Here is an 18,794-nt window from a genome sequence, read left to right on the forward strand (position 1 = left end):
TACTAGCTAGTAGCCTCGAAGAATTTTAGGAAGAATGTACCAATAGATAAAATTCAAATTTTATAAAGAGGTTGTTGAAAATTCAAATATTTGTCTACCTTCATCTTTAACTTTTAGGATGGAGATACTCTCAGAAAAACTATTAATACTTAACTTTTGTTGGTCTTATTACTTAACAATTAATACTCTCAGAAATACTATTAATACTTAACTATTTGTGTGTCCGTGTGTTTTTTAAATCTATTTACTCTTTTAATTGATGTCTTTGTTGACTTTTTTTAAATAATATGTAATATATTTCCTACAAGAAAACTCTTAAAATACCAAAAATATATTTAGTGATCAATTTTCTAAATAGTGTCTAATTCTTTGGTAGTCAAAATTTAGATAGCTAATATTAGTGATTAATTTAAAAATCAAATTTTAATGAAAACTATTTTTATTACTAATTATAATTTTTTAAAAATATTTTAGTTATTAAAAAAATTTAGTTTATAAATTGATATTTATGGTAACTAATTATTTTTTATCATTAAAATTGATAATAATTTTTTAATATCGTTAATATTTCATCGCATTATTATTACTAGACACAAAATACCTTAACTATGAATTTTTAAAAATGGACAAACTCTAACCAGAAAATTTTGAACATCTCTTAAGCATAAAACTTGGTGGGTGCCGCAAGATATTCTAAAATATTGTAACATATTGATTCTAACTATAGTTATTAATTTACCATACTTTCATATATTAAGGTTCTAATTATATATAACTCCAATTTAATATAATATTTTATTGTTAAAAACAGTTGTTTATAAGTAATAATTGTTAGATTATTTTAATCTAATATTGACTCATGTAATGACTTTAAGGTAAAACAAACTTAATGTGATAATTATTGGATTATAAATGCATTAAAGTCCTATGAATTATTTTAGAGATATTAAGGGTACATTAATCTCGGTAATTTTATTTTAAAAGGTGTTATCTTTGTTTTAAAAGTCGTTATCTAGTGAAAAATGAGTTACCTTTTGTAGACAACTAGAGATAAGAAATTTGATTGAAGATGTTCTCAGAAAAGTCAACAAAAGAGAAAATATTTATCAATTTCAAATAAATATTTTGCTACAAGGTAATTTATGTAACTCTTCTGATAGTTGATTTCTGACCATAATAATTTGGTAAGTATACTATATTCGATGACCGATGGGAAAATTTAGGACTAGAACAAGTAATGGATCGACAATGAAATTAATATGTTTAATAACCATATTAAATGCAAATATACGTTATTTATGAGTGATTGAGAGAACATATTGTACGAGAATATGGTATAAATAGATAATTACCAAGTATTATTGAATTTGATTGTCTGATTTAATGATTATAAATATATTATTCACGAGGTAAAACTTGATTTATCCTAATAAAATATAGATATCTCTATAAAACACATATATGATTTGAACGTCAGATTGTCTTTGACAAGTTAACCATTAATCGGAGAATTGCATTCTCAGACGTTCGAAATAGAGTAGAGAACGAAAAACGACTTATCCTGAAACCAATTCTTCCAAAACAAAGAATTAAAGATAGAGTAGTTTTCGTAAATTGAATTAGTAAAGTAAAAAAATAAAAAAATTATTTAGAAAAAAAAAAAAGTTGTGAAATAAATTTTTAACTTTGGATAAAATCGTAAGAAGAGAAGTAAATATTATTATGCAATATTAATGACGAAACTTGTTACATTGACCTTTTACAGAGAAAAAAAGATTGAATTCGGGGGAATTTGAGAGTGGTATGGGAATAGCATAAAGAGGAGAAAGCTTCTTCAAGGTGATTCCATACTGCTCAGTCATGTCAAGGGTGTGAGGAGTGACACCCGGAGGAAGCTCCCAGCGGAAAGAGTGGAGAAACGCAGCCAACATTAAAGTGATCATCCGATTAGCAAGTGGCAAGCCAGGGCAAATTCTCCTACCACCACCAAAAGGCAAATACTCGAAATCCCTGCCTTTGAAATCTATGTTCGATCTCAGAAACCTTTCGGGCTGAAACGACAATGGCTCATCCCAAAACTGGGGGTTCCTCCCAATCGACCATGCATTGATCAGGACTTGGTTCCCTTTCTCAATGGTGTAACCACTCACTTCAACATCCTCTCCTGCAACGTACGGCAATAGAAGGGGAACAGCTGGATGAAGCCGAAGGGTTTCTTTCACTATTGCTCTCATGTACGGAAGTCTAGGAATGTCTGATTCTCTTATTTCAACGTTCGACGACCCAATCACTTCCATCAGTTCCTCTCTTGCTTTCTGCATTACTTCTGGATTCCGTAGAAGCTCTGCCATTGCCCACTCTGTTGTTGATCCTGATGTGTCACTCCCCGCTATGAACAAATCCTGCTCACACTCAATAACCACTCAACCTTGATTACACCCACCTTCGAAGCTTCTAAAAACAAACATATTATTCTAAGAATAACTACTATTAATCTTCAACCGATATCTTATTCTTTTCACCAAACCGTAACCACCTTTACTGGAAAAAGAATTTTGGACAAACATTTGAACTAAACTTTAATTGTTTTTGTTGAAACAAACATAAAACTTCCACTTCTCATATATATATATTATTCAACTTTAAAAACACCATACGGTTAGCCTACTACACTCCTTAGTCCTTCCCCCAAACTTACACGTTTTTACAGCTTCAGTTATACACACATTACTCCAAACAATACATGACAACAATCCACCAACCTGCATGTTTTTTCAGATTCATTTCTATGCACATTGCACGAAACAATGTCATAATTACATGGAAAAAGAAATTCTTTTAACAATTTTTTTTTAAAATCTTTTAACAACACATATGTAATGATTACCAAAAAATTGTTAAAATATCATTATCCTGACCACAATCCACTGATAAGACACAAAAATATCTTTTAACCGTGCTTTAAATATTATATATATAAATCAAGATCACTTTATTAACGAAGGACGTGTTTTTTCATTTATAATATAACTTTGTCATATTTATCCTTTGAATATTAATGTGATTTTGTTTAGTGTTCAGGTGGACAATGGTTAAAATTGAATATTAATGTGATTTTGTTTAGTGTTCAGGTGGACAATGGTTAAAATTTCTTTGGAATTTATGATGTTAGTCCTTCAATACTTATTATCTTGTATCCAAGATAGCTAATGATTCTGTCATTTCAAAAGATTTCGTCAATAAAAAACTGAAAAAAAAGTTATTTTGACACCACGATTCACAATCACTCCCATTTGACACTTATTATTCTTAATAAAGTATTATATTATAGTAAAATATTAATTTATTTGAGTGTCAAATGAAAATATTGTTGTCAAAGTATCAATGCTAAAAGAATCTAAGATGCCCTTATATATTAACTTTAAATTAATAATTAGGGTTAAGATGGATAAAAGAAGTATAATAAGTTGATAATATTTAGATTTCAATATTAAATTTGAGGTTTATTTAGAATAAAAAAATTTAATAACAATATTATTACTCGACTATTTCTAACTAATAAGTAATAAGGTGAAGAATAACTATTTTAATCTTTACAAATAAACTTCAAAAGACACCATAAATGTTTCTAATTTTAGTCACTAAAATTAAAAAAAATACATTTTAATTCAATTATACTGACCTTGTATTTTATATATTTATTTTAAATAATAATCTAAATTACAATTTAACACGTAAAAAAATAAAATTTAAAAAAATTATAATTATTTTTTTATATGAAAGAATTTTAATTTACGGATTAAAAAAAAAAAGTTAATGATGGAAGAGGACGGTGTTACCAGAATCAACGGCTTAATGCTTTCAACGGTGAAATGGGACGCCTCACCTAGTTCACACTGATCAAGCAACACATCCAAGAAATCCCCCTTGGCGACACGCGGACCCTCTCTTTCCGCAACACGTTTCCGAATCATGCGGTCGAAAATATCATGCAACCTGACGTATGAAACCGCCACATGTCCCTTAACGCCCTGCAAATCAAACGGCTTCAGCAAAGGAAAGTAGTCTGAGAGGTTAACCCTCCCTGCGTCCTCCATGATCCTCCACACCAGCTCCTTAAACTCCCCTGCACTCTCGAACTCAGGATCTACCAAATCCTCCGAAAACACCGTGTTCGATACCAGGTTCAGCATCGTCGCGAATGCCAGATCTCCAATTGGAACACATTTTCCATTCGAACCTTGCTTCCGAAGGTGCTCAACCAGTTCCTGTACTTTGCCGTGCCGGAGGTGCTGTAGCAGGTCCAGACGTTGGGCGGTAAAAATCTGAGTGGTACAGACGCGGCGGCGGTTGCGCCACCGTGAGTCGGCGGGGGCCCAGGCTAGGGTGTCGCCCACGTTGGGCTGCGCCGCCACGGATTCTGGGATGGGGCGGCTGGCGAAGGCTTGGTCGTTCTTTTGGAGGATTTCTTGGGCCACGGCTGGAGAAGAGACCACGGCCACGGTGACTGAGCCCAGACGGAGGGACATGATTGGGCCGTAGGTTTGGGCCAGAGAGGAGAGGGCGCAGTGTGGCTTGGGGCCCAGTTGGTGGAGGTTTCCGATTATGGGCAAGCCGGTTGGACCGGGGGCTTGGTTTTTTTTAACGCGGCGGTTGAGAATGAACCGGCTGGTGATGAGAAACAGTACGAGGAGTACCAGAAAGATGAAATGTTCCATGATAAAATTTGTTGTTTTTTTTTTTCTCGTGACGTGATTCAAACCTACTTAACATAACTGGTCCATGTTCTGTCAGGTTATGTCCTATATATATGAGTTGTAAGAGAGTTATAACTAACAACTCATATAAGCATATATTAATTTGTATATTGCTAAGTGTTTATGTATTATTATTATTATTATTCTCATTTAATTGTGAAGGAAAAATGAAAGAAAGTTTGCATATTTTAGATTAGGCTAAATTACACTGGTATAATTTTATAGTATTAAAATGTATATTTACATTTTAATAGTATATTATTTATATATTTTCGTATTTTAAATAAGTCTCATTTTTCTGATATTTTTTTTACTTGCACTCCTCTATGTATGTGTTTCCTCTGTATGTACTTCTTCGATTTGATCGATCTCGATGAAAGAGGATACGTTAATATATGTTTTAATAAAAGAAATCTAATGAGATATTATTTTTTATTCATTTCTCATATGTTTTCTAAAAGAAATGTAACTCTTATATCACTTGACAGTAAAATATTAGCTTCAGAGTTAGTATTTTTATTTTTTTTATCTCATGGCTTCTGTATATTATTTTTTACAAATATAGAAAAAATAATAATATACTATCTGTTTTTTCGTAATTGATTTTTAATTATGGCTTTCTTATTATAGACTTTTCTTTTAATAACTATGCTTTTGAATTTTTTATTATGTTGAGATAAATTATGATTTGAAATTTTTATATAAGAAAGAGATTATTATTTTAAAATTTCAACTCCAAATTTTATATTAACTTTTTTAATTATTCAGATATGAAGAATTTATTAATCATACTTAAATTATGTCAATATTCGATAAGAATAACAAAAACAAAAATAATTTATTTGAACGATCGTTTAATTCGTCTTAATTTAATTTTTCTTATTTTTACAAGTAAAAATATTATTTTCTAGATTAAAGATTATTAAAATAATATTACGAAATAAAGTGGAAAATGATTTTTTTTTGCTGACATATGATTATTTCTATTGAAAAAAAAAAAACAACTCAAAATTTTTCTTGTAATTCAAGTATTGATGAGTTAAAAAATATGAAGGAATTAAGGAAAACCATTTATATGTAATTTATTTTTTAATTACAAATATGATAAATTATATATTAATATTTTTATATTAATAATTTTTTGGGTGTGGGATTAAGATCAATGGTCTGAATTGTTGCATGAAATCCAAATGTTATTTAGTAAGAAGTTTCTGTATGTTCAAATTGGTCAAATAATACTTGTAAAAAAAATTTTAATGTCAAAGTTCACTCAATGTTTGATAGATAACAATTAATGCAATAGTTTAATAGAGATAATATATCTCTTTACCTCAAACATTTATTTATATGTTTTGTGAGTCGATTCCACTCGTTGTCCTCATTGGAATGGTGATTGACTATCTTGAGTGGTATATGAGCGACTAGCCTATTTGGAGACCAACCTCTTTTGGTAACTTGTGTTATGAGTTGTGAAATGTACACTTTGAGTTGTGAGACTTCCATTAAGATTATTGTATGATCAATTGACCTATTTGATGTTCCGCTAAACTTATTGGTTTGTGTTTCAGATTGTGGGATAATCATCTGGATTGATATATAATCAAAAGACTTGTTTGGTGACTAACCCGACTCTTTGATTAATCACTTGAACTATAATTGACGGTTTAGTAATAATTGATTAGATCATCTTATAATTAAAAACAATAATTAAATATATAAATTTTTAAATATATATTTTTTAACTTTTTTAAAAAAAATTATTGGTCAGATTTGTCTTTCTTCATGTAATGGATTAAGAGGTCGAAATCATTATTAAAAACCGAAAGGGATGTATTCCTAACTTTCTATATATAAATTAAGAAAAAGGAAGACTTGCTAAGATGGATTATTGACACTAAGATGGATTATTGACGCGTTTTCGCTGCCTTACCTAAACCTTACCAAAACATGATTGCTAATATCTTATTTAAAATTCTTCATGAATTATTTTAATAATGTGATGGTAAATGTTTATTACATTTTGGTTGCACAATCATTTAATGTATTTTGACATCCATTAACTTTTTATATCATCCTGTATCCGTTATTTTACTTTTTTTCTCTCTTTTTTTTCAAATACAAAAGTGTATTTTCTAATAACCACATTACCACTTTGTCAATGATAAATGCCATTAATTGCACGCACCACTTTCGATTCAATCATTCATCGAATTTTATATATGTCCACCTCAATTATAGACAAAGTTTAATCCAAAAATTTCAATGAACCAATAAACACAGTCTTTGACATTTTTTATTATTTGTTTGGAATAGAGACATCACTAAATGTTTTTTGGAGTTATAAATTAATTTCCTATTTGTCTTAGTTAGAAAGTGAAAAGCCAGACAGTAAAAATATGAAAAAAAAGTAAACAGTAAAGTTTTTTAATTAAGAAAAAGTGAAAATAAATAAGTAAATAAATTCAGATTAATTTCATTGATATAATAGAACTGTATCGGTATATTTAAAAGTGGTTAAATTACTCGTGTATTAAAAATTAAATATAATTAAACGTTAAAAGGTTTGTATGGTTGCAAATTGGAATCCATTTATAAATAATTGTCTTTTATATAAAGTTTATTCTATTAAAACTAAATCTTTAAAAAATAATTGTACCAATTAAAGAGTTCCACGTGTTTCTAGAAGCTTTAATCAAAAGATAAAAGTAAAAAGAAAAAACGTTAAATTGTATCCTGTACGTATTGTAAGAAAATCACGTAATTTGTTTTTCTAACCAACAATAACATATCTATATCTATATATATATATATATATATATATATATATATATATATATATATATATATATATATATAGGGGTTTGTTAACATGCCTGTTTTTCAGTTGGTACGTTTTAACAATGTGTACCGGATTATAGTAGACAAAAGTATCCTCATTTATCATGGATTCAAGTTTTAAGGTCAAAGATATTTAAATAATTTTCATTCTCAAAACTAAAAAAAAAAAAAACCCCAAACCCTTACTCACCTCCCTCATTCCTCTCAACCCTTTCTCTTTCATCTCTCTCACTCCAACATTTTCTCTGTCATCTCTCTCATTCCAACATTTTCTCTCTCATTCCAACATTTTCTCTCTCATCCCTACTTTTGCTCCAATTGAAAAAAAAAAAATCAAAAACCCTTTGTCATCAGAGATATTTTCTCTCTCATCTCAACATTTTCTCTGTCATCATTCCAACATTTTTTCTCTTATCTCAACCCAATTGAAGATGGTGGTAGCAATTTGAATCAGAGATATTTTTTAAAAATTGAAAAAGTTTACTCTTTTATAATNNTTTTATATTTATTAATGTGTGTAAAATGAATATAAACTTTGTCATTTTATGTTACTCTTCCCAAATCTCAAAGGTAAAAAATGATTTTACTGGTTTTTATCTTGCACAGTGGTTAAAGTTTATTATAAACGCATGTAGAAGTTGATTCAATGATAAAAAAGGGACATAAGGGAATTAAAGAAATTGATATAGAAGAATTCCCTAGGAATACAATTTTTTTAATTTTAGGTTGTAATCTTACATCATGTATCCCATACCAACAGAGAAAGGAAAAAGAAACATTTTGTGTAAAGGAAAAAGGACAAGGGTTAGGCAAGGGTTTATGATTTTTTTTTCAATTGGGGCAATATGAATGACAGAGAAAATGGTGGAGTGAGAGAGATGAGAGAGAAAAGGTTGAAAGGAATGAGGGAGGTGAGTAAGGGTTTGAGGGTTTCTTTTTTTTTTTAGTTTTGAGAATGAAAATTATTTAAATATCCTTGACCTTAAAACTTGAATCCATGATAAATGAGGGTACTTTTGTCTATTATAATCCGGTACACATTGTTAAAACGTACCAACTGAAAAACAGACGTACGCGTGTTAACAAACCCCATATATATATATATATATATATATATATATATATATATATTATAGTGAAATCAACTCCACACACGACGAAAAAGTTTATGTAACTTTTAATAATAGTTTGATAACAAAAATATATATATTTAACTTTAAATTTAATTACAATCACTCGCCTTAATAATTTAATTTTAGTATTGTTGATAATACTGCTAAATAATGGAAGCACAATCCACTATACTACATCATTCTTAAATGAGGAAATAATTGCAAAATTTAAGGATTAAAAAAAATAAAAAGTGTATTTTGAAGATAAAAGAATAGTGGCAACATTTTTGGAAATTTCATGACATATTTAAACCATTCTTATATTATAGCAAAAGGTACACAAAAATATTTAAACTTATAAAACCATTATATTATAGCCGAAGTTATAAAAAAAATCTTAAAACTAATATGACACAATCAGAATTACTGAAATAAAATAAAGCTAATGGAACGATATTTACTCTGAAAATAACCTAACGAGTTATTTGAAGATGAACACTAAGGAATAGTTATCCCAACCATTGGCTTTTCATAAAAAGTTTTTTGACTACTTTTTATCGACATGAAAATTGAATTCCTCCACTTCTAAAATAAATAAAAATTTGTGGTATTTAAAAATTTGGAGGATCTTAATGATTGAAGATCTTGTGAAAAGTAACAGCATGCATAGATTAATAAATAATAATCCTCTAAAGAAATGAAATTAATATTACAGAAATGAACAGCTCAAAAATGCTTAAGGGAATTTTATTTAGAATGCAGAACAGAGAAACTCTGACTCGTGCAGGACACAGAAGCAGTGGAGAGTTGTTTACTCTTGAATATGAACAGCCTCAAATCCCCTCTGAATGGAAGCCTTAACAGCATCCAATACCAGTTGGGTTTTCCTACTGATTGTTGGCCACTTCTTCTCAGGCTTAGAGTTTTTGAATTTGATTTCTGACACCAAGCGAGCAAATTCTCTAACCAAAAGGGTTTCCTGAGGGAGATCAGTGTTTATTGTATGCTTGATTGGCTGTTTAGCCCAGCCTGTGACAAGATCATTAAAGCTGGTTTCTGTACCAGCTAGAAATGACGACTCCTTTTCATGATAAGGGATGATGAAGTCATGCACATGTAGAGTTCCTCGTGTTCCAATAGCTGTTATGTCCATTGTTAAGTTTGCCAAGAAAGAGCAATGGAAGGTTGCTACTTTCCCATCTTCCCAGTAGAGAGAAGCTCCACATTCTAATATCACACCATCTTTGTTCAGCACAGGTTCGTATGAAGCAACCACTCTTTTAGGTAATTCATAGTTGGCAGCCAACAGGATTGCTCTAATGCAGTACCAACCGTGATCACCCAGAGCACCAAGTGCATCAAGATCAGGCTTTACACGAATGTTTCTGCTCAGATAATCTGAATCAGCTGCAGATGTAAAGCAGGTGCGAACCTGTACAACGAACAACATAACACTACTCATCAATCTGTCAAAACATAATCTCCTTCACTTAAAATGCCAAAATACAGAAATTAACTGAAAATGCCAAAAACAAATGGCCGTTCTCTGGAATGAACTCAACACCTCCTGTTACAAGTTAGGCCAAGCAAATATGACAGTAACGTTAGATTATGCATCAGAACATATCAATCATATCTACATTTCAGATGTAGATTTCAGCTGTGGTACCTTTCATCAGCAAAACTTGAAATTTGTCTTGGTAAAAGCATGAGGAAAGGATATACTATAAATTATTAAAATATAATTGAAGAAAGTTAAGAAAATTTTAATGCAATGCATTGAAACGCAATTATCCAAAGAATAAAGAACAGAGTGAATACCGATTTTAGGTTACCAAAACGCTGCTCATCTTTGAGGAAGTTGGCCATGGCCGCAGTCCTGGGGTTATGAACCCACATTGTGTTATCCATGAACTGCACCCCACTCGATTCGCAGGCCTCCAGAATGTGGTCGAATTGGGCCACGTCGAGGGCCACGGGCTTTTCCAGTAACAAGTGCTTCTTGTTCTGAGCGGCTAGCACGGCCCACTTCAGATGGAGACTCGTGGGGAGTGGCATGTACACGGCGTCCACCTCAGGATCCTCCAGAATAGCCTCGTACGAGCCGTACACTTTGGCCGAGAGAGGGAGGCCGTTGGCGGCGGCGAATGCGGCAGCCTTTTCCTGGGAGCGGCTGGAGACGGCGCAAATGGTGGCGTTGGGGGCGAGATTGATGGCACGGGAGACCTTCCTGGCTATGTCTGCGCAGCCAACAATGCCGATCTGGATAAGAGTCTCCGCCATTTTCGGTCAGTGCCAGGTTAACAGACCAGTGATGTAAGACGGCAAAAAAGTGAAACTAAGCTGTATTGTAACACACTAGTGAGCTGATTTAAATTTGTCGGATTGGACTATTATTGTCTTCAATAAAATAAAAATTAAAACAAGTGCAATAATTGTTCTTTTGCTTGATGTTTAATGGAAATATTTATTATTATCAATCGATTAATTGTTGTTATTATTATTTACGAGTGATCGGAGAGAAAAAAAATTACGAGATAAAATTAATTTCTACGTATGAATTATTATAGAAATTATATATATCCCATATAAAGTTCTTATATATAGTCAAAATAAGTCCTATTATTCATTATGTGGATAAACTAAGAGAATGTTGGCTACAGAATAAAAGTTGAAGATCTATCACGTCTTTTTCATCACTCAATAATATTTTAAAACTTTATTCTTAGGGCACATACGAATTAAATTCTTCTTATATTAGTAGATCATTTATTTTGAAATGAAAAATACTCTACATTTTATCCACCGTATGATTGAGCCATATAGAAACGTATTAGAAAAATATATTTTATTTGCATTTTTTAAAGTTAATTTTAGTTTTATTTAAATAAAAAATAAACCTTTTTGGTAGGGTAAATGGAGTAAAATTAAAGCATTAGAGGTGAATACGTGGCTTAAAAACTGAGAGATATAAATTGGTGGATTTATTTTTAGTAGGTTCCAGCGAGCCACAATGGCAACGCAATCTTATCTTCTGAGTCTGAACACTTTTCATGTTGACGCTGGAATCAGAGGTAAGTAATCATCTCTTGTATGCTTTTCATTCTACCAAAGCCTGCGCTTCACGCTTTTTCTTCTTTCAATTTTCCAATTTTGTAGGACGGCAATGCAAACCCTCAATATTCAAACCCAACAATTTTCGCTTTGGCGTCTTGGTAAGCATTACTATCTGTAAATTTCTCGTGGGAATGCTTCATTCGCTAAGTTTGGCGTACCAATTTGATATTTTTCTGAGTTTACTTCAATTCATGTTCATATTTCCTTCTGTATAGAATTTAGAAATGGTTTAGTGATTTTGATGGCTTTGCCGAAGAAAGAGGAAATGCCATGAGTGAAAGAGCTGTTAGCAATTTTAAAGGTTAAGTTAGTTTCTGTTTCAATTAAATGTATTTCTATTCTATTCAAATAAAGTGGTCAGATATTTAGGGACATGGTGCAAAATGTAGCATGAGTTTAGGAAACCATCCACGAAATATTGCTTGCTGTTAGTGGGTGCTGAAATTGTTTCTTTTTCGATGGATGTAAGGCTATAAGGCCTAACGTTTTCTCCTGAATTCAATAACACGTGAGATTTAATAGAACAGAGGGATCCGTACTTTTGTGTTCAACAAGAGTTAGCTTGGAATTCATAGATTACTGTTACCGTTTTGATTTCATTTGACCTCTGTTTTCTTGAATCCTTTAAAAAGAACGCAGTCATGCCCAGGATTTCAGGGGAGTTGTAGAACCTACGGTTTTATTGTCTGAACAATTGTAAATAATTAAATAAGGAGTTCTTTATATTTCTTATTATAACAATATCCCTTCATCCCCTATGCTGTACTATACCAAAAAATGACACTGAAATAAAATAAAAGAATCCAACTGTAAGTCTGGCCAAATTAATTGGAAGGAAAAATGGGTGTTTACATTGATGTTGGCTCTGAGAGCTCAAATCTTGAGTTTCTTGGTATTTGGAAATTCAGTTTAGCGTTGCAATTTGAGGACGTTGTATTAAATTGAAAGTTCCTTCTATATCACTTTCAACGTTGAATTAATCGTGCACACATATATGATATTGTGAGAGGATAGATATAAGATCAATCTGGTGGTAATAGTAGAAGGGCAGGAGGGATAGATAGCGAGCTCAAGTGGTTTTTTATTATCTCTGCATAGTAACCAAGTAAATAAAACGATATTTACCCTCAATCGAAGTCAAGAATCTAGAAGGAGTAGAAGCCCTTTGTTAGTTGGTAGATTGAAGTGCAAGTGCCTGAGACAAGGAGAGGGATACTTGGGTTAGTGGATGATAAACCCACACCATCATTGTGGCCTTGTAATGTTGGAGACTGGGCTGTTCCAATTTTGCTACAAATAAGGGATACAAATTGATGCCTTATGAATTTGTTGTGTTAGCAAAGTCACTTTAGGGATGGATTTGTGGTGCAATATGAATGATACAAATTGATTTAACTAGGAATGGTAGGAAAAATAAGGGAAAAATAATGTTTGATATGAATATTCAGTAGATAGTGTTTTCAGGATAATATAGCATGAATAGAAAAATATGGTTCAAATGGCTGAATATTCTACGCCATAGAATTCATTCATTATGGCAATACTAATTTAAGGATCCTCTTGTCAAATATGATTGTTTTAAATGATATCAAAAGTGGATGAAAATTTAGGTGTAAATATACATGTTATGTTTTCCTTCAATTTAGAAAGAATTGCTAGAAGAAACCTCAAATCCAACACCAACTGGAGATAGTACTTTTAAGTGAGAGTAATCATCACCTACAAGCCAGTTTTGTAGGATTGATAGGCCTAAACCATTTTGTAAGAAGAGCCAGAAGAGAAGCCACGTGATAGGAATTGGTATTTTAGTTATGATAGATTGGTTTTTGCTAAGTGAGATGTTGATTGGTTTAGCAACAAATAGTCATGTAATCCGGGTCCTTTGCTTATTGCCTGAAATTGTTCTCTGTTATATTGTTATTACTTTGAAGGTGTGCATAATAAGCAAAGTGAGGAATTTTATTTTTAAAGTTCAAAGGACACCATTAAACATATTAGGCCTTTGTTTGATGATGCTCTACCAACATGAGAGTATTTCCAAAATTGGGTCATACTTATTCAATAACCATAATGTGGATTAGTTTACTGCGGGGTCATTTCTCTGTTGTACACTTTTATGTTTTACACAGTTTACGGCACGTTTTATTACGGTCAGTGAAGAAAATTGGAACGCCAATCAAATTCCCATTGCAGTAGCTTATTGAATGGATGCTTCCAGTATTTAGGATTAAGTGGGAAAATATGAGTTTATTTCAAGCTATTTGAGGATTCCGATGTTGGGTAGTTTCTTCTGTTTGAAGTCAATTGGCTGAAAATATAAGGGTATCTACCGATTGTGACTACTAATTGAAGCTAACGGCGGTTTATATTGGCTACTGGCTAGATTTGAATGTGTCTCAAGATTTCAATGATCGCCTTTCCATTTGAAATGCTTGTATTTTCTTCCACTCTGCAAAATATCATGTTATGTCAGCCTAATTTTGAGATTCTAATCGTTGCAGAAAAGTTCAAAGTATCCCACTAAAAGAAATGGCAACTCTCCAGTCGTGGAATGTTGCTTACAATACATTGGAGAATCTGCAGGCATAGCAATATCATCACTATCGGATGCAGTTACCAGGAAGATATCTCTTAATTCAGATCTACTCTGGAAAACTCTGAGGCTGAGCATACCAGAAACTTCACGTGGTTCCAAAGATCCGATGACAAGATTGGTTCTTGGTGATCTGGACCCTGCAACAGCAAAGCTGGCCATTGGGTTCCTAGGTCCCTTCCTATCGGTGTTTGGTTTTCTCTTTATCTTGAGAATAGTCATGTCTTGGTACCCAAAACTCCCAGTGGGAAAATTTCCATATGTAATAGCCTATGCTCCCACTGAGCCACTCCTCATTCCTACCCGCAAAGTGATTCCTCCTCTTGCTGGTGTGGACGTGACTCCTGTGGTGTGGTTTGGATTGATAAGTTTTCTTAACGAAATATTAGTAGGGCCACAAGGATTACTAGTTCTCCTTTCCCAGCAAGTCAATTAGCTTACACTTTTGAAATTTATGAATGACGTAATTTCTTCCTCATTTTGTTGGAGAACATGTTTATAAAATTAATCACACCGGTATATTGCTTACACCATACCACTAATGTCACCGCTTCCACAATTACCACCGTGCTTCACCGTTGCTGCAGAGGAAAAAGAAGAGAGGGAGAAAACTGCAAAGGAAAAAGAAGAGAAAATGCAGAAAAAAAACTTCGTTTGGAAAAGGATTTTTCTAAAAATTCAATTTCAGAAATACATTTCATATGTTTCGGAAATTTTGTTCAGAAAATCACATTGTACAAATTTTGTTCCTGAAATATTGTTTGGGAAATCACAAAAATTTCTACCGAAAAATTTTCATAATTCGGAAATCACTTTTCTGGAGAATAAAATGTTCATTTTGAAAGTTTGAAAATTGTGGGGGCAGGAAGTAAAAGCCTTGTTGAGGACTTCACATACACCCGAAATTTAGATGTTAACAAGGCCGAAAAGATAACAAACAATGTATGACCAACCCAACAAGATAAAATGAATATTATACGACCACATCATGACTCAATAAAATATACATTTTACAAATCAAAAACCGAAAAATAAACCAACATCTCACAACAAACACTAAACTTTGAGTTGTCAAACACATTGCTTGACTCGGTCTGACCTACTATATCACTTTAAAAGAAATTATGGAACAGATCCAGTCAATTTTTGAAGCAGATGCTATTTTTTGTTTGGCAACCGTAAATTAGACTAACGGATTATTCTGCCCCAATTTAAAATATTAAAAAATGTATATTAAAAGTAAAAATTAAGTATATATTTTTAAAATTTAAATCGCATTATTGAATTTAAATTTTATGTACAATTATTTCATATATAAATAAATATAAACTACAATAGAAGTTTTTTAAATAAAAGCATTCATTTTTAAAACAGGTTAGTTCTTAAATTTCCGTTCAAAAGGCATATTTGTACCTTTCAATATTATTGTGACATGTTATAAAACATTTGTGAGACAACACACAAAGCACTGTTTCATTGTTTTCACATTCCCACAGTATTTACTTCCTGCACTCCATTCATTTCTTTTGCACCTCCCAATTTATTTTTACTTTTTACTTTTTATTAAGGGTATTATTAAATATTAAAATTTTACTGAAAAAAAATATCAGGGAGGTGCATAAAAAAATATTAGATTCAATAATGCTAAGGCCACATAACGGACTCTATGATCATGAGCCCAATTTCAACGCAATATACTATTTTCACCTTCGAAAACTCTTCCATACTACAATATAACAATTTCATTTTCAAAAGTTTTCCTAAATTAGGTGTAAATACCATACCTGTTCTCCCACATCGACAACGCAGACAAAAGATTATTTCTTTCCCTTTATCCTCGCTAACACGGAAAACAAAACCCCAAATTCCCTCGATTAGGGTTCATTCCAATTTCAATTCCGAAACCTTCCATTCTTCCAATCCTCCACATCCCAAAACTTCCCCTCTAACAGTGTCTTCAAATCTGACACGGCGAGCTCTCGCGGCTCGCGATCTCCGACAATGGCCATGCGGAAATTCCCACCCTCTCGCCACCGGTTCCTCGCCGCCGCGATCACCGTCGTTGCACTTTGCATGATTCTACCCGTTTCGATGGCGAATCAGCAACCACCGCTAAAATTGTGCATCCAAACGACCCCGTCGTTGTGCCCCGTTAAGTGCTTCGTCGCCGACCCGGTGTGCGGCGCGGACGGCGTAACGTACTGGTGCGGTTGTGCTGAGGCAGCGTGTGCCGGCGTGGAGGTTGAGAGAATGGGTCACTGTGTAGAGGGGAATGGGGGATCGGCACCGATTCCTGGACAGGCTCTCCTTTTGGTGCACATTGTGTGGCTCATCTTGTTGGGGTTCTCCGTCTTGTTCGGTCTTTTTTAGTTTGACGGGCTTTGTGTATGTATCTTCCACCATCAGAGACGGTGTTATGGTTTTGGTTCTTTTCAATTCTTTGAGGTTCTTTTGTAAATTAACCACACGGCTATTCTTGTATTGTATGTCTGATCATTGCCATGATTGTTATTATTGTTGTAATTCCATGACTTTCTTCATTGGAGGTGATGCACCTTGTTGTGAATTTAAATCGAATGCAGTTTCTATATATAATTGTTTGTTGGAATTTATGACCATAATAAAAAATCATGTATTGAGTTAAGTTTAAGGTGATTTTTAACTGTGTTCCTTTCTAAGAATCTAAAGGATCCATGCCAAACTCATACTTGTGTCTGTTGTGTTTAGATGAATGTGATGGGATATTGTCGTTTCAGAACATATTAGGCCTTTGTTTGATGATGTTCTTCCAACGGGAGTGTTTGATTTTTATAGTTCAAAGGACAAGATTGAACATTTTAGGCTCTTGTTTGATGTTGCTCTACCAACACGGGAGTATTTCCAAAATTATTCAATCATCATAATGTGGATTATTTTACTGCGGGATCATTCTCTGTTGCACACATTTTAGTTTGAATACAGAATAAGGCACATTTAACTGTGAGTGAAGAAAATTGGAATTTCAATCAAATATCCATTGCAGCACCTTATTGAATGGATGTTTCCAGTATTTAGGATTAAGTGGGCACATGTAAATTTATTTCTAGTTATTTGAGGATTCGGATTTAGGGTAGTTTCTTCTGTTTTGAGTCAGGTGGTTTAAAAATATTAGGATATGTATTCATTTCTCTCTCATTTGCCTAACCAAACCCTACACCCGTGCCTCCTCTCTTCTCGCACTCTCAGTGTCTTTTCTCACAGTTAACCTCAAATAGATTGTATGATGGATGATGGATGATGGATGGTTGAAGTATGAAAATGTATTTTGTAGTTGGATGTATGGTAGAAGGCTTAATGTATATCTGCGGTTAATGTATTTCTGGGCTTGTTCGCACTTCCGACGCCAGTGGGCCTTAAGCGCACTTCCAAGTGCGTTTAAGGCATCCGCGACATTCTAGCTGCGGTTCATACTTACATTATGAATTGTGGTTACTACCATGCAGGGTTTAGGTCACACCTTTGACCTGTTTCTCTGGGAGATGATAGCTCAGTTGAATTTTATGTGTTTCAAAATAATGTTTCAAACAATTTTATAACAGTTTCCTTCCTTTATGCCCTGTACCTTCTTTACAAAATACCTTTACTTTTCAATTTACATTGTCATTTTGTTTTTAATTTTACCAACTGTGAGTTTAGATATATTTTATGCAACTATGTACCCATAAAAGACGATGATAACTTAGTTCAAATATGACAGAATGTGGGATATCAGTAGGGTGGGAGGGTAACTTTTCGTACTACATAGATAAGGATTTTTTGATGGAGCAGATGTCAACCACAGTTGCAGTGCCATTGAGAGTAGGTAATTTAGTGTGTGTTAAGACAACCATTACTATCCACATGGATGTGTCCAGAATTAAGCTGATGACAGATGTAGGGTTGCTATCCAATTCTATAATTAAGGTTTCTATTGATACTTTTATTGTTGATGAGGATCTGGACATTAATTGTCTTTGGGATGAAGTTGGTAGTGCAGCAGTCACACCTCCAGAAAAGGGAAGAGTAAAAGAAATTCTAATGTTTGGTATGGTGTCCCAAAATATAAATTTTTTGGTTGTCGGTGAAGAAGTTTTAATCCCAGAAATTGAGGATGATGATTTGATATGTTAGAAGATGATCCAATTATTGATAGTTCTCTTTTAGTAGCCAGCAAGAATAACAGTTTTTATGGAGATGAATTCATCGTTTCTGAGATTTCTGCAGATTTAGAGACAAGATTTTTAAAATGATTGAAATGAGAATTAATATGCTGGATATTGAGCTTAGGCATTTTATTGTCTAAATTGAGGGGGATAAGCGATAATACATAGTGCAGACAACATATTCAAGCATATGCAT

General features: G+C 32.8%; 4 protein-coding genes across 4 annotated transcripts; 2 read left to right on the forward strand and 2 right to left on the reverse strand.

Annotated features, from left to right (window-relative positions):
• Positions 1 to 1,699: 1,699 nt before the first annotated feature.
• Positions 1,700 to 4,737, reverse strand: LOC106769993 (geraniol 8-hydroxylase). The gene is made up of 2 exons (XM_014655817.2): positions 3,840 to 4,737; positions 1,700 to 2,402 (listed from the first exon to the last, which is right to left on the reverse strand). Exons 1-2 carry the CDS (start codon positions 4,716 to 4,718, stop codon positions 1,731 to 1,733), a joined length of 1,551 nt encoding a protein of 516 aa, XP_014511303.1. The 5' UTR covers positions 4,719 to 4,737; the 3' UTR covers positions 1,700 to 1,730.
• Positions 4,738 to 9,352: 4,615 nt separating this feature from the next.
• On the reverse strand, positions 9,353 to 10,990 carry LOC106772546 (uncharacterized oxidoreductase At4g09670). The gene is made up of 2 exons (XM_014659012.2): positions 10,529 to 10,990; positions 9,353 to 10,139 (listed from the first exon to the last, which is right to left on the reverse strand). The coding sequence occupies exons 1-2, from the start codon at positions 10,988 to 10,990 to the stop codon at positions 9,519 to 9,521; spliced, it is 1,083 nt and encodes a 360-aa protein (XP_014514498.1). The 3' UTR covers positions 9,353 to 9,518.
• A 705-nt stretch (positions 10,991 to 11,695) lies between these two features.
• Positions 11,696 to 14,895, forward strand: LOC106772548 (protein COFACTOR ASSEMBLY OF COMPLEX C SUBUNIT B CCB3, chloroplastic). Its single transcript, XM_014659013.2, has 3 exons — positions 11,696 to 11,781; positions 11,867 to 11,922; positions 14,326 to 14,895. Exons 1-3 carry the CDS (start codon positions 11,721 to 11,723, stop codon positions 14,851 to 14,853), a joined length of 645 nt encoding a protein of 214 aa, XP_014514499.1. The 5' UTR covers positions 11,696 to 11,720; the 3' UTR covers positions 14,854 to 14,895.
• A 1,278-nt stretch (positions 14,896 to 16,173) lies between these two features.
• LOC106771373 lies at positions 16,174 to 17,067 on the forward strand. The gene has a single exon (XM_014657342.2). The coding sequence runs from the start codon at positions 16,419 to 16,421 to the stop codon at positions 16,785 to 16,787; it is 369 nt and encodes a 122-aa protein (XP_014512828.1). The 5' UTR covers positions 16,174 to 16,418; the 3' UTR covers positions 16,788 to 17,067.
• Positions 17,068 to 18,794: the final 1,727 nt, after the last annotated feature.

This window comes from Vigna radiata, chromosome 8 (assembly GCF_000741045.1).
Source record: "Vigna radiata var. radiata cultivar VC1973A chromosome 8, Vradiata_ver6, whole genome shotgun sequence".
NCBI classification, from domain to species: domain Eukaryota; kingdom Viridiplantae; phylum Streptophyta; class Magnoliopsida; order Fabales; family Fabaceae; genus Vigna; species Vigna radiata.

Coding starts and splice junctions, on each gene's coding strand:
- LOC106772548 (XM_014659013.2), top strand. CDS start 11,721: ATGGCAACGCAATCTTATCTTCTGAGTCTGAACACTTTTCATGTTGAC. Junction 11,782..11,866: donor TGTTGACGCTGGAATCAGAG/GTAAGTAATCAT, acceptor CCAATTTTGTAG/GACGGCAATGCAAACCCTCA. Junction 11,923..14,325: donor ATTTTCGCTTTGGCGTCTTG/GTAAGCATTACT, acceptor TAATCGTTGCAG/AAAAGTTCAAAGTATCCCAC.
- LOC106771373 (XM_014657342.2), top strand. CDS start 16,419: ATGGCCATGCGGAAATTCCCACCCTCTCGCCACCGGTTCCTCGCCGCC.
- LOC106772546 (XM_014659012.2), bottom strand. CDS start 10,990: ATGGCGGAGACTCTTATCCAGATCGGCATTGTTGGCTGCGCAGACATA. Junction 10,140..10,528: donor GTTTTGGTAACCTAAAATCG/GTATTCACTCTG, acceptor TTCGTTGTACAG/GTTCGCACCTGCTTTACATC.
- LOC106769993 (XM_014655817.2), bottom strand. CDS start 4,718: ATGGAACATTTCATCTTTCTGGTACTCCTCGTACTGTTTCTCATCACC. Junction 2,403..3,839: donor GCATTAAGCCGTTGATTCTG/GTAACACCGTCC, acceptor GAGTGTGAGCAG/GATTTGTTCATAGCGGGGAG.